Source organism: Hemicordylus capensis, chromosome 1, assembly GCF_027244095.1.
Source record: "Hemicordylus capensis ecotype Gifberg chromosome 1, rHemCap1.1.pri, whole genome shotgun sequence".
NCBI lineage: Eukaryota > Metazoa > Chordata > Lepidosauria > Squamata > Cordylidae > Hemicordylus > Hemicordylus capensis.
In genome coordinates, this window is record NC_069657.1 from 81,623,585 (window position 1) to 81,640,463 (window position 16,879).

General features: G+C 43.9%; 1 protein-coding gene across 9 annotated transcripts in view; it reads right to left on the reverse strand.

Moving 5' to 3' along the window:
* GPHN (gephyrin) overlaps window positions 1-16,510 on the reverse strand; it is a 556,374-nt gene extending 539,864 nt beyond the window's left edge. For 3 of the 9 annotated variants that reach the window (XM_053285097.1, XM_053285066.1, XM_053285106.1), the window contains exon 1: window positions 16,320-16,505. In XM_053285097.1, the coding sequence (XP_053141072.1) occupies window positions 16,320-16,383 (64 nt within the window). In that variant the 5' untranslated portion in view covers window positions 16,384-16,505. Of the gene's footprint in view, window positions 1-16,319 lie in introns of all 9 variants that reach the window. The other 6 variants (XM_053285048.1, XM_053285057.1, XM_053285076.1 and 3 more) reach the window with 4 other exon arrangements.
* Window positions 16,511-16,879: the final 369 nt, after the last annotated feature.

Below are 16,879 nucleotides of genomic sequence, written 5' to 3' on the forward strand. Positions count from 1 at the left end.
GGAACCTTCAGGAGCAGATATTCAGGGGAGTGAATGAGCTGCAAAGGAAAGGTGACCAATACCCCCCATATTTGTGCAAATAGAACTACTTCTGCAAATGTGTAGAGTAAATCCTTCACAATTTACCTGAAATTCACAATTAGCCTTAATGGTAATGGTTAATTGTAAACTGCTAACACAGGGGTCATTAAAGTACAAACTTCCCAAGTAGGTAATACTCCAAATTAACAGAGGAAGAAGACTGTTCAACTAAGCCCCTGACTTTAATACAACCTTATACCCATTCCATATGATATAAATACCCCTATATAAAGGTAAGAATCAGGACATGGTTTGTTTAGTTTAACCAGCCTGAACACCCAGTACAGATTAATATTATAGCTGTTTTTTAACAGCAGCCTTTTCAGATACTAACCCTCTGAGCTAACACAAGAAACCCTTCTGTTCACAGAAGGACCCATTGCACAAGCACAATACTCCTTCCATTTTATGGAATGAGCTTCTGACGACAGAGGGCTAGTCTGAATGCTTCACAATTTGTATTATTTCCTTTCTTGAAATAAAGTGTTTTAAAGGTTATGTTCTACAGCAGAATGCAGGAACAGTACAAGCAAAATAACTACAAAAATATAAATATAAATATAAGAAGCAATATGTTATGAGGAGGAGTAAAATCTAACATTTCAGCTGTTTCAGAAGTAATGCCACACATAAGCTGATCTGGCATCAAATATACAATAATGATTAATTTATAAGACTGTTTTGAACTTTTACCTGTACATTTTAATGTACATTGCTCCTTGTACTCTGTCCAATATACTCCATTGATTATTTGTTTTATGTATGTTTTTACTTATTCAGCCTTCTTCAAACATTTTCTTTTTAACTAGGGTGGCTTTCAACATGTCAGACACAAAACACAATTACAATAAAATAAATAGATAAAATATCAAAGCAGCAGTTAAGGTAGCAGAACAAAAGCTTATCTTAATTCCACACATACTGGTACGAGAGGGTGTGTGTATCACATGGGCAGGGATGGTATCGTTCAAACCAGCCCACTCAGCACTAAAGTGACACTGAAGCAGGCACCAGACAAGCCTCTCTGGGGAGAGCCTTCCATAGGAATAGTGCCACCACTGAGAGAAAGCCCTCTCCCCAGATGCCAGCCACCACACTTCTGATAGCAAAGATATCTGGAGAAGGGACTTTAAAGGTTATAACAGTTACAGATAGGCTTATATGAAAAAAGGTAATCCTTCAGGCACCTTGGTCCTAAGCTATGCAGACTAACTAAATGCTAAGAGTAGTACTTTACATTCCAGAATGAAAGAAAGTTTGATTCTAAGATGCAATCAAATGATGAGTAGATGAATACAAGAACATTTAACAGGTCAAGCTACAGCCCAAGCTCCCCCAGTGCTCAAGGTGCAGTGGTGACTCGTCACTGCCCCCAACCCATCCCCACTAGTGCACTGATTTATCCCATTGCTTGATTTGCCTCCCACTTCCTCCTGATCTCACCCCCTCCCCATAGTGTGCATAACTTCCCACTTCCTGCCCAATATTTCTGTACCATTTTTACCTGTGATGGAGGCTGCCAACAATCCTCATCCACCCTGCCTTTACATAAGGCAAAAGGTGGGGAGCAAACTGGCAAGAAATGATTGAAGACATTTCCTGCTATTCCTCACCACCCTCTGCCTTTTGAGAAGGCAGGGCAGCAGAGGCGTAACTGTAATAGGGCAAGGGGAGGCAGTTGTCTAGGGGCCCCCCAACTCTGGGGGCCTCCCCAGAGACATGCCACGTGTCTCCCCCACCCAGCGCCTGCCACAGCTTCTTCCTGAATCATCATTTTATTTTATTTCTTTAAAAAATTCTCTCCTTGTTCGCACCGCCGTATTTCCTTGTCTCAGTTCTCCCTCCCTCCACCCCTTTGCTTTGTGGGCTCCTCCTCCTTCCCCATCCATTGGCTGGTGGCGCCCCAGATGATCCAGAAAGGCGCATGACTGGTGGGTTGGCTGCTGCCTGGAACACACGCTGCCAGCAAGGAAGAGGTCACTTTTTGTCAAAGAAGACATGGAGCGGCAGGAAGACTCACAGGACTCTGAACCCTCAGATTAGCTGAGTGGTTGCTGCTGCTTTTCCGCCCCCGCCCGCCCACATGGCTGGGCATTGGGCATTATGGCCGGCTTCTCTCCCCCACCCCGCCCACTCACCCTGCGTGCCCGCCGGCGTGGCTGGGCATGGCCTACTTGCTTCTCTCCCCCTACCTGCCCACCCACCCGGCCACCCGCCCACCCGCCACATGGCTGGGCAATCATGGCCCGCTTTCCCTCTCCCCTCCACCTGCCTGCGCGACTGCCCGCCGCATGTATGCAGGCTCAGCCTGCAAAAGGGGAGAGCCCGTAGCCCGTGGGCACCAAGCAAAAGCGTACATCTGCTAAAGCCTCTTGTTATGGGGGAGATTCTCCCCCCACCCGCCCGCACCAGCCACCAAATCAGCACAGCCTCTGAAAGTTTCCTCTCAGGCCCTGCAGCCATCCAGGCTTCTGCTTCCTTGCTCCCCCACGCCCCATTCCAGCCTTGAATGTGGCCGTTCCTCTCTCGCAGCTTTATGGAGTAGTCAGATTTCGGGGCTGGATGTATGTGTGTGCTTGAAAGACTACGGGAGGCAAGGTTGGGGAAGGTGCTTGGGTGACTAGCTGGGTGACTCTGGGCCAATCACTTCTCTCTCAGCCTAACCTACTTCACAGGGCTGTTGTTGTGAGGAGAAACCTAAGTATGTAGTACACCGCTCTGGGCTCCTTGGAGGAACAGCGGGATATAAAATGTAAAATAAATAAATACAAAATAAATTTACACCTTGTAACTAGTTGGGATATGTCACCTTAAGTGGCGCAGCGGGGAAATGTTCGACTAACAAAGCAGAAGGTTGCCGGTTTGAATCCTTGCTGCTACCATATTGGGCAGCTGCGATATAGGAAGATGCTGAAAGGCATCATCTTCTACTGCGTGGGAGAAGGCCATGGTAAACCCCTCCTGTATTCTACTAAAGAAAACTACAGGGCTCTGTGGGTGCCAGGAATCAAAACTGACTTGATGGCACACTTTACCTTTTAACTAGTTGGGATAGTTAGCAGAGACATTGGACCAGGAGGAGAGGAAGGCAGTGATGGGGGGGCCCATTTTAAAATCTCAGCTCTGGGCCCCGTACAACCTTGCTATGCCCCTGCAGGGCAGGATGACTGAAGGACAGTGAGGGTGGTACTAGCTGTCACAGAATTAGGTTTGGGGGCTGGGGGGAGATGTTCAAGGTGGTCAATCAGCAGGGGCAACCAACCTGCTGCCTCCACCAATACATCACCTGAAGCAGCTGACACATCCAGCTTCATGAGTGCACCAGTCATGTAACAGGTACATTTGTATAGGAGAGTGGCTGACTTTAATATGTAATTGTTTTTAATTATTTGTAATTATAATCCTTGATGAAATTATGAATTCTCCATTTCCCCATATGAAGGCAGGTTGCTACTCCATTCTGTATAATAAGGTGGGCTTATAAGATACATTTCTTGTGACTGCACAAGGCAGACAAAAATCTGCAGCAGGGAATAAATGATAAGGCAAAGTCAACAATTGACACCTGAAAACCCATCTTTTCGCCCAAGCTTTCTCAGCTTCCTAATATTTTTGGGTTTTAATTTCTGGTTATTTTTAAATTGTTTTTAAATTTTTGTATATGTTTTAAACTGGTTTTATGTTATTGTAAACCACCCAGAGACAAAAGTTTGGGGCGGTATACAAATTTGATAAATAAAAATAATAATAATAAACAATTGGTGTCTATCATCCAGCAGCTCATCTGCCTCAGCCTTCCTGTAACATAGGAGCTAGAAGCAAAGGAAAATTACTAGTTACCTCCTCTTTTTATGTTATCTAGCACTTCCCATCTCCTACACAATCTGAAAAAGCAGGAGGAAGAGAACATCATTAAAAGACAGTGCCTTCCAGTGTCCAGTGCTTCCAGCAAGTGCGCAGTTCGGAGGAAGGGGAGCCTGCGCACTGGCTGGTGGTAGAGTGGGGAGGAAGCCCATCTGCTGCTGCCGCTCCCCCGGCGGTGAAGACAGGAAGCAGCAGCGAGCACGACAGAGGCGACAGCATGGCAGGGGAAATTCATGGACAAGGGGAGACTGCCCTGGAGACCTCTCAAATCATGTGGGCAAAGGTGGCAATTGTCCCCCCTTGTCCAATGGAAGCTACACCCCTGCCTATGTCACTGTGGAGTTCTAACATACATGGCAACAGTGTTGCGCAGGAGGATAGGACTGAACTGGTCTTGTGGTAGCAAGCATGACCTGTCCCCTTAACTAAGCAGGGTCCACCCTGGTATGAATGAGAGACTAGAAGTGAGAGCACTGTATGATATTCCCCTCAGGAGATTGGACCATTCTCAATATTGGGGATTGGAGATATCCCCTCAGGGGATGGAGCCGCTCTGGGAAAAGAAGAAGGTTTCAAGTTCCCTCCCTGGCTTCTCCAAGATAGGGCTGAGAAAGATTCCTGCCTGCAACCTTGGAGAATCCGCTGCCGGACTGTGAAGACAATAGTGAGCTAGATAGACCAATGGTCTGACTCAGTATATGGCAGCTTCCTATGTTGAGCTACTGACCTCTTGCACAGCACTATCTCCACATGTGTTAGAGTCCTACAGCAGCACAAGAGATTCTGTAACACCCAAGTTATGCTGCAGGACAAGTAATTCACTGTCTAGTTGACATTTGCACTGACAGCAGTAGAAACCGTTTCTGCTTTCAATAAAAAGGAATTAACTGCAAATACTATTACCCTTACTTTCCTGATAGCCCTTACTGAAGGAGAGAGTGTATTTTTTAGACAATCTAGACAAAGAAAATAGTTCAATGCATGCATATGGGAGGCTTTTTCTACACAGCAAACCAGTAATGCATATGTCACATTCAGAGGTGTAGCAAGGTTGTAGTGGGTCCTGGAACAAGAAATGAAAATGGGCCCAAGGGTTCCCTCCTCCTTATCCTCCCCCCTCTGTACCTTTGCTGCAGAACTGTAAGGACATGGTGAAAAACAAAACATTCTTGGCATGACCTTTCTCCTTCAATAAAGCAAATAATCCCATGCAAATATCACACACTCCCTACACATGCAGACACTTACACACATACATACCTACTTGTGTGCACACATTTTCCTGGCTCAGAAACATTTAACATATATACTTATTGCCTTATATATTAATACACCATAAACAATGAAGAGCAAGCTGTCATCTAGCCAGGTGTCCCCACCCTCGTCAAAGGGCCCAGATACATTTGTCTCCCCCCAACCTTGTTCAGTTATAGCTACGCCCCTGGTCACATCCTGATTATTTTAGCAGCCTTGATCTTCATTGTGGAAATCCATATCTGGGACAGTTTGTAAAGAATGAGAAGCTATTCTCCATCATAAGAGATCATTACTGATAGGGCTCGAGACTTCTCTGGTGGAGATTTCTCTTCTGTATTCGAGATAAGTAGAACACTGTTGTAGTTACATTACAAGCATAAATCTCATTTAGAGAATACACACACACACTCACTCCATATTAGCTATAACATTAAGCATTTCCTTATATTTCTTCATTTATCTCTCTCTCTCTTTCTCTCTCTATTGGGCATCACAGTGTTCAGATCCCTAGCAGTTCATGTTTTGGGATCAGCAGAGAAAAAACGGAATGCTCAGTTAATAAGACTGGTGTTCCAGCAAAATCAATGCTGCAAGACAACAAAATACATTAAAGCTGTTCACACAGGGTAGGGCTGCTCATATTACACACCAGGATAATGGCTGATCCTGGTGCTGCTCCACTGGGTAAGCCCGAGGTTTCCCTGACGGGCTTTAACTCAGGTAGAAGACACGAGCACACCCTTCTCCCAGGCAGCCCCTACCTACACACACACACACACAGCCGGGCAGCAAAAGCACCCAGCTGAGGGGGAATCCCTTAATGCATCACACTCCTCATGTGGTGCACTGATGGATATCTAGAGGCCAGGCTGCGTTTCGCTGGCCTCCAGATCTCGGAATCTCTCTTGGCAGCACTGCTCGTATGGGAACGCGAGCAGTGCTGCTGCTAAAGTAAAGAGGATCGGAGGGGGAGGTTCGATCCCACCTTCCCTTCCCCTGCCCGCCCCACATAAAGGCTGTGTGAGTGACCTTTTTGTCTGGTTTTAGTAAAGTAAAATAAATGCAAGAAATAAAAAAGCTGTCTAAAATACTACAATTGTGTTGAAGCAGAAATGATTAAAACATCTTCAAGCCAGCCTGTCAACTATAGTGGGGGAGCATAAAAATACATCCTATTTCTACAAATGGTGGAATTTCTAGTACAGGGAAGAACCACAGATCTGTAATTCTGCTCTGCATGTAGAAGATCACAGATCAGTTTCTGATATCTCCAGTTTAAAAGATGATCTCAGGGCTGAGAAAGATCGCTGCCCAAGGCATTGGAGAGCTGCTGCCACTCACAATAGATAATATTCTGAAGGATGCTCCAATAGGCAAACTCTGTATAAGGCAACTTTACAGCTTCAAGGCATCAGACACAATCCAGAGAATGCCAATATTAGCAAAATTCCTACTTGGTGCACCAAGTTTTTTTCTCAAACAACTTCTTGCACCAGATATCATGCCACATTTAGAAGACTCAGCTGAGTTTCAAAAGCAATTTACAATACAGCAGAGTGCCTGCTGTTTAAAGAAAGGTGTAAGAATATCTACTGGGCATGCAGAAATTCTTAAATATACCTAAAAGGGTTGTCTAATTTGTGGTTATGGTAAGTTACAGAGAACACATCACTGAATGGGCATGGTGAAGAGGATTAATACCAAAACAGACCGCAGAGTGCAAATACAAAGAATATTTATATGCCACAAAGGTATCCAAAGCAGTTTAGATAATGTGTGCCGTCGAGTCGGTGTCGACTCTTGGCGACCACAGAGCCCTGTGGTTGTCTTTGGTAGAATACAGGAGTTTACACTGATATAAGTACATAAAATGGCTCCCTGTCCCCAAAAGGGCTTACAATCTTAAAACACACACACACAAAAACCCATAAGATAGACACCAGCAACAACCATTGGAGGGATGCTGTGCTGGGGATGGATAGAGTTGCCAAGAAATTGAAAGCAGGGAGTACAGAATTCAAGGGGGGGAAACAGGCCAAAAAAAAAAAAAAAAAACCATCCAGGAGTAGTGCTCCATCAGCAGAAGTGATCATTGCATGAGCAGAGCATTGCCCAATATTCTTGCTCCCTAAAGATCAGTTGACAATTCAAGAGGATTTCCAAGAAAAAAACCAAAAATCTTTCAGAACTTGGAAAACACATGGGTTCTTTAGAGAAATATGGATGCCTGGGGAAAGTTCCTCTCCCTCAATGATCAGGACTGGGAGGTAGAACAGCTAAGAATCCAAGTGTCACCTAGAAACTGTTATGAGGACAAAGAGATAGGAACAATAGGAAATGGATAAGACTCAACTTTTCTGTTTTAAGGCCTAGACCAGGGATTCTCAAACTTGGGTCCTCAGGTGTTATTGGACTTCAACTCCCATAATCCCCAGCCTCAGTGGCCTTTGGTTGGGGATTATGGGAGTTGAAGTCCAATAACACCTGAGGACCCAAGTTTGAGAATCACTGGCCTAGACAGACTGGCAGGCTGGATAACCTTGGAAGACTAGCCCCCACATACTGTACTTTCCATAAAGCCAAGTTAGATATGCCTGATTAAGTGCCGTCAAGTCAGTGTTGACTCTTCGTGACCACATAGATAGATTCTCTCCAGGATGATCCGTCTTCAACTTGGCCTTTAAGGTATCTCCGTGGTACATTCACTGCTGTCGTAATCGAGTCCATCCACCTTGCTGCTGGCAGTCCTCTCCTTCAACTTTCCTCAGCATTATGGACTTCTCAAGGGAGCTGGATCTTCGCATAACGTGTCCAAAGTATGATAGTTTGAGCCTGGTCATTTGTGCCTCGAGTGAAAATTCTGGATTGATTTGTTCTATGATCCATTTGTTTGTTTTTCTGGCGGTCCATGGTATCCCCAAAATCTTCTCCAGCACCAAAATTCAAAAGCTTCAATACTTTTTCTATCTTGCTTCTTCAAAGCCCAGGTTTGGCATCCACAGAATGTCACGGGGAAAACCATTGACCGAATGATTCTAATATTTGTAGATATAGTAGGCTAGATATGCCTACTAGGGACAAAATTATGATGTACACACACAGGTGGCTCTCTCTCTTTTGAACTAGCTGGGTGAGAAAGGTGGCCATAGATAATCTTGCCATTATCCCATCTTTGCATTATTTCCTACAAATGAAGTATTGATTTGACTGGAAAGAGCACAATGATAACAAGAATGAGCATAAGCTCTTCAAGTGCTGTGAAGTAGGGATGCTGCTCTATATACTAACCCTTAATCAAGAACTTGCTCCTGTTAATTCCAACAGTTCCTTACATTCAGAAGAGCTATGAATTTGCACTGATTACCAGGAACACTGTTTTAATTTCAAGAAATTATCCTTACATTCCTTTATTAAGAGATAAATGAAAATTCTTAAGACAATAAAGAGAAAATAATTCAAGCTTGCCCAAAAACTTACTAATGCAGGCATCAGAGATAGGCCCTCTTTCGCTGCAATACTAATTCAGAATAGCTTCCTCAGAAAAGAAGACATGGCTCCATTTCTGTTCACTTTTAGGCAGGCAAGAAAGAAAATTTTATTGCAGCAGGCTTTCCTAGAAAACTGGTTTTAAAGGGTATCCCCACTGCTTTAACTGTTTACTACTTGTTTTTAGATCATGTAACTGAACTTCTAGTACTTGCTTTTTACTGTCATTCTAACATGTGTCAGCTGTCTTGATTATATTTTTAGAATAGTGAGTTAGTAATTCTAGTAATAAATAAAATAAAAACTATGCTCAAGGATGCCAAGTGTGGAGAAAAGGAAGTTAGAGTCTTCTGGTAGCACACACACACATTGTGGAGTCAGTTAAAATAAATCTAAAGTAAAATAAAATAATGAATTATAAAAATCAATGTATAGGTAATGGAAACTTTGTTGTCTGCAATTAGAAGAAATGGATCATTTTCATAATTACAATTACCTGATGGCAACAAACCATAGGATGCTTCAAGGTGGGAGGACCACTATTGCCTGTTTAAAGTAAAGTTGTGCAGTCGAGTTGGTGTCAACTCCTGGTGACCACAGAACCATGTGGCTTTCTTTGGTAGAATACAAGAGGGGTTTACCATTGCCATCTCCCATGCACGCAGTATGAGACGATGCCTTTCAGCATCTTCCTATATCGCTGCTGCCCAATATAAATGTTTCCCACAGTCTGGGAGACATACCAGTGGGGATTCGAACCAGCAACCTCTTGCTCCCTAGGCAAGTTACTTGCTTGTTTAATGAAGGCTAAAATCCTGATTATATTTATTAGGAAAAAAAGGTCAAACTAGACAAAATATTAGTTATGCCATTCATCTGGACATACTTACTTGTTCTTGTGCAGATCAGGGTCCTTCACAAATGTCAATTACACAAAAAAAGCTTTCACAGGAGCCAACAAGAGCCTTTCCCCCCCAGTGTAAATAGCACATTAGGGATGTAAAATCCAAAATGTTCAAATGTTAAGATCAATCTTACCGTTAAGAAAGTGTATTAATTAAATGTTTTTAAAAGACTGGTCATCTCACATCCTGCCTTTCTCCTAAGGGCTAGATTGCCTGTACATTCCATTTCAAATTCCTCTTCTCTGCATCCTTCTCCCAACACCATAGGTGCGAGATGACAGTCACCATCTCTACAAGTTTTCTGACGGATCCTAGAAGCAATCCTGTTTGATCTACTCTCTCTCGATCTTTGTGGCAGTTCACCATTCACAACTTCCTCAACCTCTCATCTGCTAACACTCAAGCAAACAACATAGTTTTAATCATTTAAATGGATTCATTATGAAACTATTTACATGTACATGTACAGGGCCTCCAATCTGGAACAGGACCACAGCAGGTGGTAGGATTAAGATCTCCCTACCTCCCCATCATGGATCCAACTGGGCTCCCTACATGTGCTATTTACTCAAGAAAAAGCAAGCATGTCAGGGCTAATGATGTAACTAACGTCACATCTAGTTTGGCCTCATCCCACTGAACCCAAATGGGACTTACTATGTAAACATGTTTAGAACCATGTTGTAAACCTGCTTACTCAAATGTGATTGATCTGCATTAAATGTTGCTCACTTAAAACAAACAAACCCTGTGCCCCAAACCCTACATGTTCTGTCACCTACTGATCCATACCAATTCTTATTGCCAGACTACACTGCTACAACAGTTCTGTCCACTGTTCCCTCTAAGGCATGCGCACACTCACAAGTTTTTGGATGTCTGCTTAGTTCATTTTAGAGCCTGCTCAGATTGAATCAGGAAGGCCCCATTCTTAATGCATGTGCGCACACACTGCCTTGAGACTGCCGCCCAGAACAAAACTCATTCAGCACAGAGATGAAAAAAAATAGAGGGACCACTGGTTCTGTCTGGTTCAAACATATCAACACTTATAAAGCAGAATAGCTGCCGAAGACATTTATTGCATAACTCCAGTTCAGATGCTCTTAAAATGAACAACATGGAAGGAAATAGTCTCCTGTGCAAATACTGTATAATTGGGTATTTCTAAATACCGAACTCTCAGATAGAAAGCATGTTGACCTGTATTCAAAGTGCGTTCTATGTTACAGCACCTACACACACAAATCAAGTTGCTTCTGCTTATAACAGTAACAAATTTTATGCTTGTGTAAACAGCTTTAAATACTGGCCTGTTCCAAATAACCATTATTTGTTGGACGGTGAACTAACAAGCCTCCATGTGCTCTCTAAAGATGTGAAGACCTGAAGGGGGGAGGGAAAACCCATTATTTCCAATCCCACCCCTCACGCGCATGTGTGTGCACACGTGCACACACACACACACACGGAGTGCCCAGAGGTGGGGAAACTGGAATTTTGGAAAGGCTGGGAAAACATATGAAATATTTTATTTTAGAATGATGCATGAAACACTTTACAAGCATAGATTTTAAATAGTCATTTCCTGCCCACTGCTCTTTCAAAATGCTGTCTAAAAACTACCTAGTTGTTGGGCTCCTGCAGTCACCATCACAGTGGGATGCACCCAACCACAGCAACAAGAGAGAAGGGTTCCCAGAAACTGGTGGAGGGGCAGGAAGGCTGGAGCCACACAGAGAAGAGATTTGGCACATTAAGAAGCAGACATCAAGTGAGCAAGCTGCAGTCTCACGGGGCTCTGGGATCTCATGAGATGGGATCCCGAAGTCTCACAAGATTTGCCGGGAGTGTATTTCAGCAGCTAGCAGATGATGAGACAGCCACAGAGGAGACCTGAGTTTGAGAAGCTCTACAGATAGCAAGAGAGAGAAGGGCAGGAGTAAGCAGGTAAATCCTGTAGGGCATAGGAGAAGAGGAATAAAGGTAAGTGTAATCTCCCTGCTCTTACTGTCTTCTGTGGCCTGCAAAGGCTGTTCAGAGTGCAGGAGAGTACCCAAAAGAACCTAGGCAATGACTGCTGACAGTTCCACCAACTCCCACAAGCTATAAACATCACAATAATATAGAAGTGTTTTATGTAAGACAACAAATTAGATAATTACAATGCTAATCTCAAGTAAGAACACAGATTTATATACAACTCTCAAGTGCATTTCAGCCTCTGGCCCTCCCAAGATGCACTGTCAGCTTTCCTAGACGAACACACAGACTTAGGACCTTCTTTGCTTATGAATTGTTCCCCACTTTCCTCTGGCTTGTCTTCTTTGATCTGGAGAGTGGCGGATAAGCTATTCTCCTGATTTGGGCTCCTGTTCATCTTGGAAATAGTCTTTGTTCTCAAATAACTGCTGCAACACTGTGATTCACTTTTCACCCTCCCACAGAGGAACAAGTAGCCTATTGCCAGAGCCCTCTCTGCTTGTGTGGACAAAGTTAAAAAAGTCGGAAGGTTGTTGAAGATAGTAAATCCTCAGGAGATGTGTGCACATTTAAACTGGGTTACTTGGATCTGCTTTCTTCTGATCCCATCACATCTTGACACCAAGATCCATGGAAGTACATAAACTGCATCTTATACTGATCTCTAGAACTGCATATGTTTGCAATAGTTGTCGAGTATGCCTATGTAATTTTAAAAGTATGCTTTAATTTTAGTCCAAAAAGGAAGATTTTATGTGCTAAACTATATGTAGAGTTCATTGTGTTAACACACATTTAGATATGATACAAAAATAAGTTTTCAATTTCTCAAAATTTCCTTTTTTTCCTGGAAAAGAAAAGAGCTTCACACTCCAGAGCATCAAGATTTCCATAATTTGTACATAATTCAGGCCCTTTCGTCTTCTCCCCATTTCCCCTTCCCTTCACACACTCAGCTGAATAAAATACTTCCTGGTTTGTTACACTGGTTTCTCATAATGTTTAATCCTGGAAATTGTTTTAAATAATCCCAACAAATGAGAATCTCAACAAGGATCATCATCTAGTTTGTTGGGATCACTTAATACACAGAACGTATCTAGAGCCATCCTGAACATGGCTAGAACCACATATTAATGGCTTGGGCTTAACATACCTAGAAGACCAGCTCCATCCCTGTATCTTGTTGCAATTTCCAAGATAAACCAAGAATACCCTTTCGACCATATTCCAGGATCCTAGGAACATACTGTATGGGTATGTAGAAATATTCTAAAAGGCTGCCACACAACTGTGAAACTCCCCTCCCGCAAAAAACTGAGCAAAACCCACTTGAGAGCTGTCAGAACACACAAAATTGTTTTTGCTTTTATTGGAACTTGATTTAAGGAATAAACAAAGAGGTAAAGATTTAAATAGTTTTATATTGCATTACTATTGAGGTATTTTTATTTTGAGAAATGGGGTGACTTCACACAACTGCCATGAAGTGGTATGGCGGGAAGAACCAGAGGTTTCCAGGCAGTATGCACTCCCATCAGTGTTCCCTCTAACAGGGATTCCCAGATGTTGTTGACTACAGCTCCCATAATCTCCAGTCAAAGCTCACTGCAGCTGGAGATGCTGGGAACTGTAGTGAAAAACATCTGGGAATCCCTGTTAGAGGGAACAGTGACTTCCATCAGGAATGATATCTGAACCTGCTCAAGTCCAGCACACAGCCAGAGTTATCGACTTCTTACTGACTAATCAAGCCAACTTCAGCCCTTGATTTAAAATCTTGAGCCGATGTCAGTAAGAAGTCAACGACACTGGCTGCAAACCTGACTTGGGCAGTGTTCAGCTATCACACCCAACAAGAGTGCACACTCCCCAGGAACTTCTGGATTCCAACCTGGCAACAATCATTTGAAGCCACCCATTCTAAGTCACCAGGAGTCCTCAGGTCAAGGTGGGTTAGACATTAAATGCAAGTGTTTTTATTCTTCAATATTTTATAATCAGAAGAAAATATTGTAAATTTCAAAGAGTTTCGTTTTAAGAATATGGTCACTGAAGATACAGTTTTCTATTCCAGCACATGATGTTAGAGAAAGAACCACGGGGCTCTGTGGTCAGCAGGAGTCTACAACGACTCGACGGCACACTTTACCTTACCACTAGTTAAGAATTACAAAGTAATTGATTACATTTGCTCCAGCACACAGCTGGACCCACTTTTTAAGGAGAGTCTAGCAACAAAGCTATCCCCTCATGAGCAAGTCTGTCTCAATATACAGCACTATGTAAGACCCATTTTCAGTCCATTAAAATTCTTATTGTGGTGTTTATAAAGAATTGTATACAACTTTGCTACACATAAAGTAACTGAAGAAGTAACTTCCAATTGTTCCTAAAATGCTAAAGAAAGGACACAGTGGTGATGGTAAACTTTTTTGAAAGAGGAATAGTATTGCAATTAGTTCAAACCAATTATTTTGAGAAATTTCTATAGTGCTTTCAATTCATTATCAGAACTGCAGAAAGCAAATTTATGTGATCACTCCTCAGACTGCAATTAACTTGCAGCATGTAAACTAAAATACCAGAAAAACCACTAATCAGCACACACCTTACTGCCGAGTAGGAATTTATATCAACCAGATAAATGAAAACATCTTCATTATTGGAAACTGTAGTTTTTGCAACTTTCTGCACTTATAAAATAACATGACGCAATTCTACAAAAATAATATCAGCACCACAGATTATTATGCTTTTCAAGAAACACATCTCTCTCACAACCATCTTGTTAGACTTTATTATAATAGGTGCAATTAATTTTTAAAAATAAGATTCAAAGATCAATGATATCTGCAAATAGGCAAGACAGTTATGTCTTAGCAACACCAGTGTTACTACATTCAAATGCTGAGCACTTTCAGGGCACCTGTTATTAGAAGAAACTATGCTTGCTTTATTTCCAAAAGTAATATACAAACTATCATAGCTTTGATTTTAAAAAAAATTTTAAATCAAGTATGGAACGAACATTTCATATTTCCTATTCTTTTTATCATATCCTTGTGGCTCCTGCATCTCATATCCCTGAGGTTTTTGCAAGTAACCATGCCTTGACCATAGGAAATTTGTTAGAAGGAGAGCAAACAAATTTCAGCAATTTGATTTTTTATACCTTGCCAAACCACATCTGCCATATTTAACGATCCAGTTGTTGGCAATGCAGAAACATCAGTAAGATTTATGTTTCTTTTATAGAGGCGGCTTCTAGAACTTTATATTCTGCCACAATATTATTGCAGGAAAAGGCTTAACAAAAAGAACAGGAAGAGAATTTCAAACATATTAACTGCATTCTATTGACAGGTACTGGATGAAAATCAGGGGCTGGCAATTTCAGTACCAAGAGAAGAGAACAGCGCACCATCAGACTCTGGGATTTCCCTCTGTCACATTCAGACTCAGGAAGGTTCCAAAAAGCTATTCATAGGCAGATCATAGGCTTCTCCAAGATCTGGGACAGCCGAATATGTAATACACGAATATAGAAAGTTCGTTTTAAAAGAGAGTTATTTAATATCACAAGGCTGAATTAGCTATTCAACTCCTCATTCAGCAGTGTTATCCCTTTTTATCCTGCAGCCTCAGATTCTTCAGCAGGCTCAGGAAACCTCTCTTGCCAAGTCCCCATTAACAGAAAGATGAACAAAAATATGCGCAAGAAAAAGCTCTTCAAGATTTCCCAACTCCTACTCACTGCCCTCCCTCCCACCCATCACCACGCAGAAAAAGCCATCTCCGATTTAATTTCATAAATCATTCAGCCCTTGGGCTTTATTTCCAAATATATGGCTCCCTATTCAAAACAGTCAACAGAAACCCTACATACCCAGGAAGTCGCTTCATCAAAATCGGAAAAGAGAGAAATTAAAGAAACCAATGCTCCACATCACACACATACTACGGCTCGCATGCTATGCTGTGAGGTTTGTTAAAGAGATCGTCCGACCGCTATGCACAACGGCCCTCCCCTCCCCCGCAATCGTACACAGCCCCCGCCCGGATGGAAAAGACAGAGCAGGAAGGATTTGCAAAGGTATCTCCCATTTAAAACGGCCGAGGCTAAAGGCGTCCCCCGAAGAGGAGATGAGGGGTGCCGAGTTCGGATTCCTCCGGGGCCTGCGAAGAGGAGGAGATCATGCAGCTCCCGCGCTCGCAGCTTGGCCGGGCATCCACTTTTCCCAGGCACCTTTGCACCTGGATCTCCCTTAGCGCCCGAGGCAAACCCGGCATCTCCAGGTCCCCTCCCCCAGCCACCCACCCGCGGGCTCCTTCCTTTCCTTGCTGCCTCCACACGCGGGTTATTTACGGGCCAGTCCCCAGCGGGAGCTGAGAACTCGAGGCTGCGGCACTGAGCAGCCTCCCGCCCGCATGCGGCAGCAACAGCAGCAGCGCCCAATCCCACCGTCCCTCCGCCCGCCAAGCCAGTTTTTCCCGTCCTCCCTCACCCGGTGACGGCGGTGTGCTGCCGCCGAGGCCGAGGCTGGACTCGGAGTAAGGAAGGTCCCAAGGTGGCCCCTCACCACCACTTCCCGGCAGAAGCCGCTCCGGTTCCCGGCTCTGCCACGACAGGGGAAGGAAGAAAGAGAGGTGGCGGCGGGGACACCCAGTGCGGAGCGGCCTGACAGCGAGAGCCCCGACCCGCAACCACCTCTGCCCCGCTTCCCGGTCGCGGCTCGTTACCTGTAAGGACCCCGACGCGGATTTGGTGGTCGTGGTTCGTTAAAATCATCCCCTCCGACGCCATGTTTCCCAGCACAGCCACCGCACTGACAGGGAGGCGGGTGGGGGGAACGGGGGGAGAAGGAGCGCGAGAGCGGGGAAGGGGGAGGAGGGGAGAGGGAAGGCGCGTGAGGTGGAGCCAGTGTGAAGGGGAAGGGGATGAGGAGGGGGTGGGGCCAGCTTCCCAGAGGCGGGCGGGCGGAGCGCGCGCTGCTAGGCAAAAGAGCGCTGGGGGGTGGGGCCAGGGACGGCAGGCAGGCGGAGCCCGGGCAGGCCGGGGGGCGAACCAGAGCCGCTCGAGGAGGAGCTGAAGAGGACGCCGGCTTCTTCTTAGCATAGAGATAGAATATATATAGAAGTAGAACTCAATTGTCTAGCGACGGAAGATCGTGAAGGCAATACTTTCTTTTCTTTCTGGGGCAGAAGTGAGAGTTGCCTAGAAAACAATTGAAAAATCCAGAATGTTCGCGTAGCTGTGGTTGAGCAGCCCACCCTTAACTAAAAGTATCAGTAATGCCAGG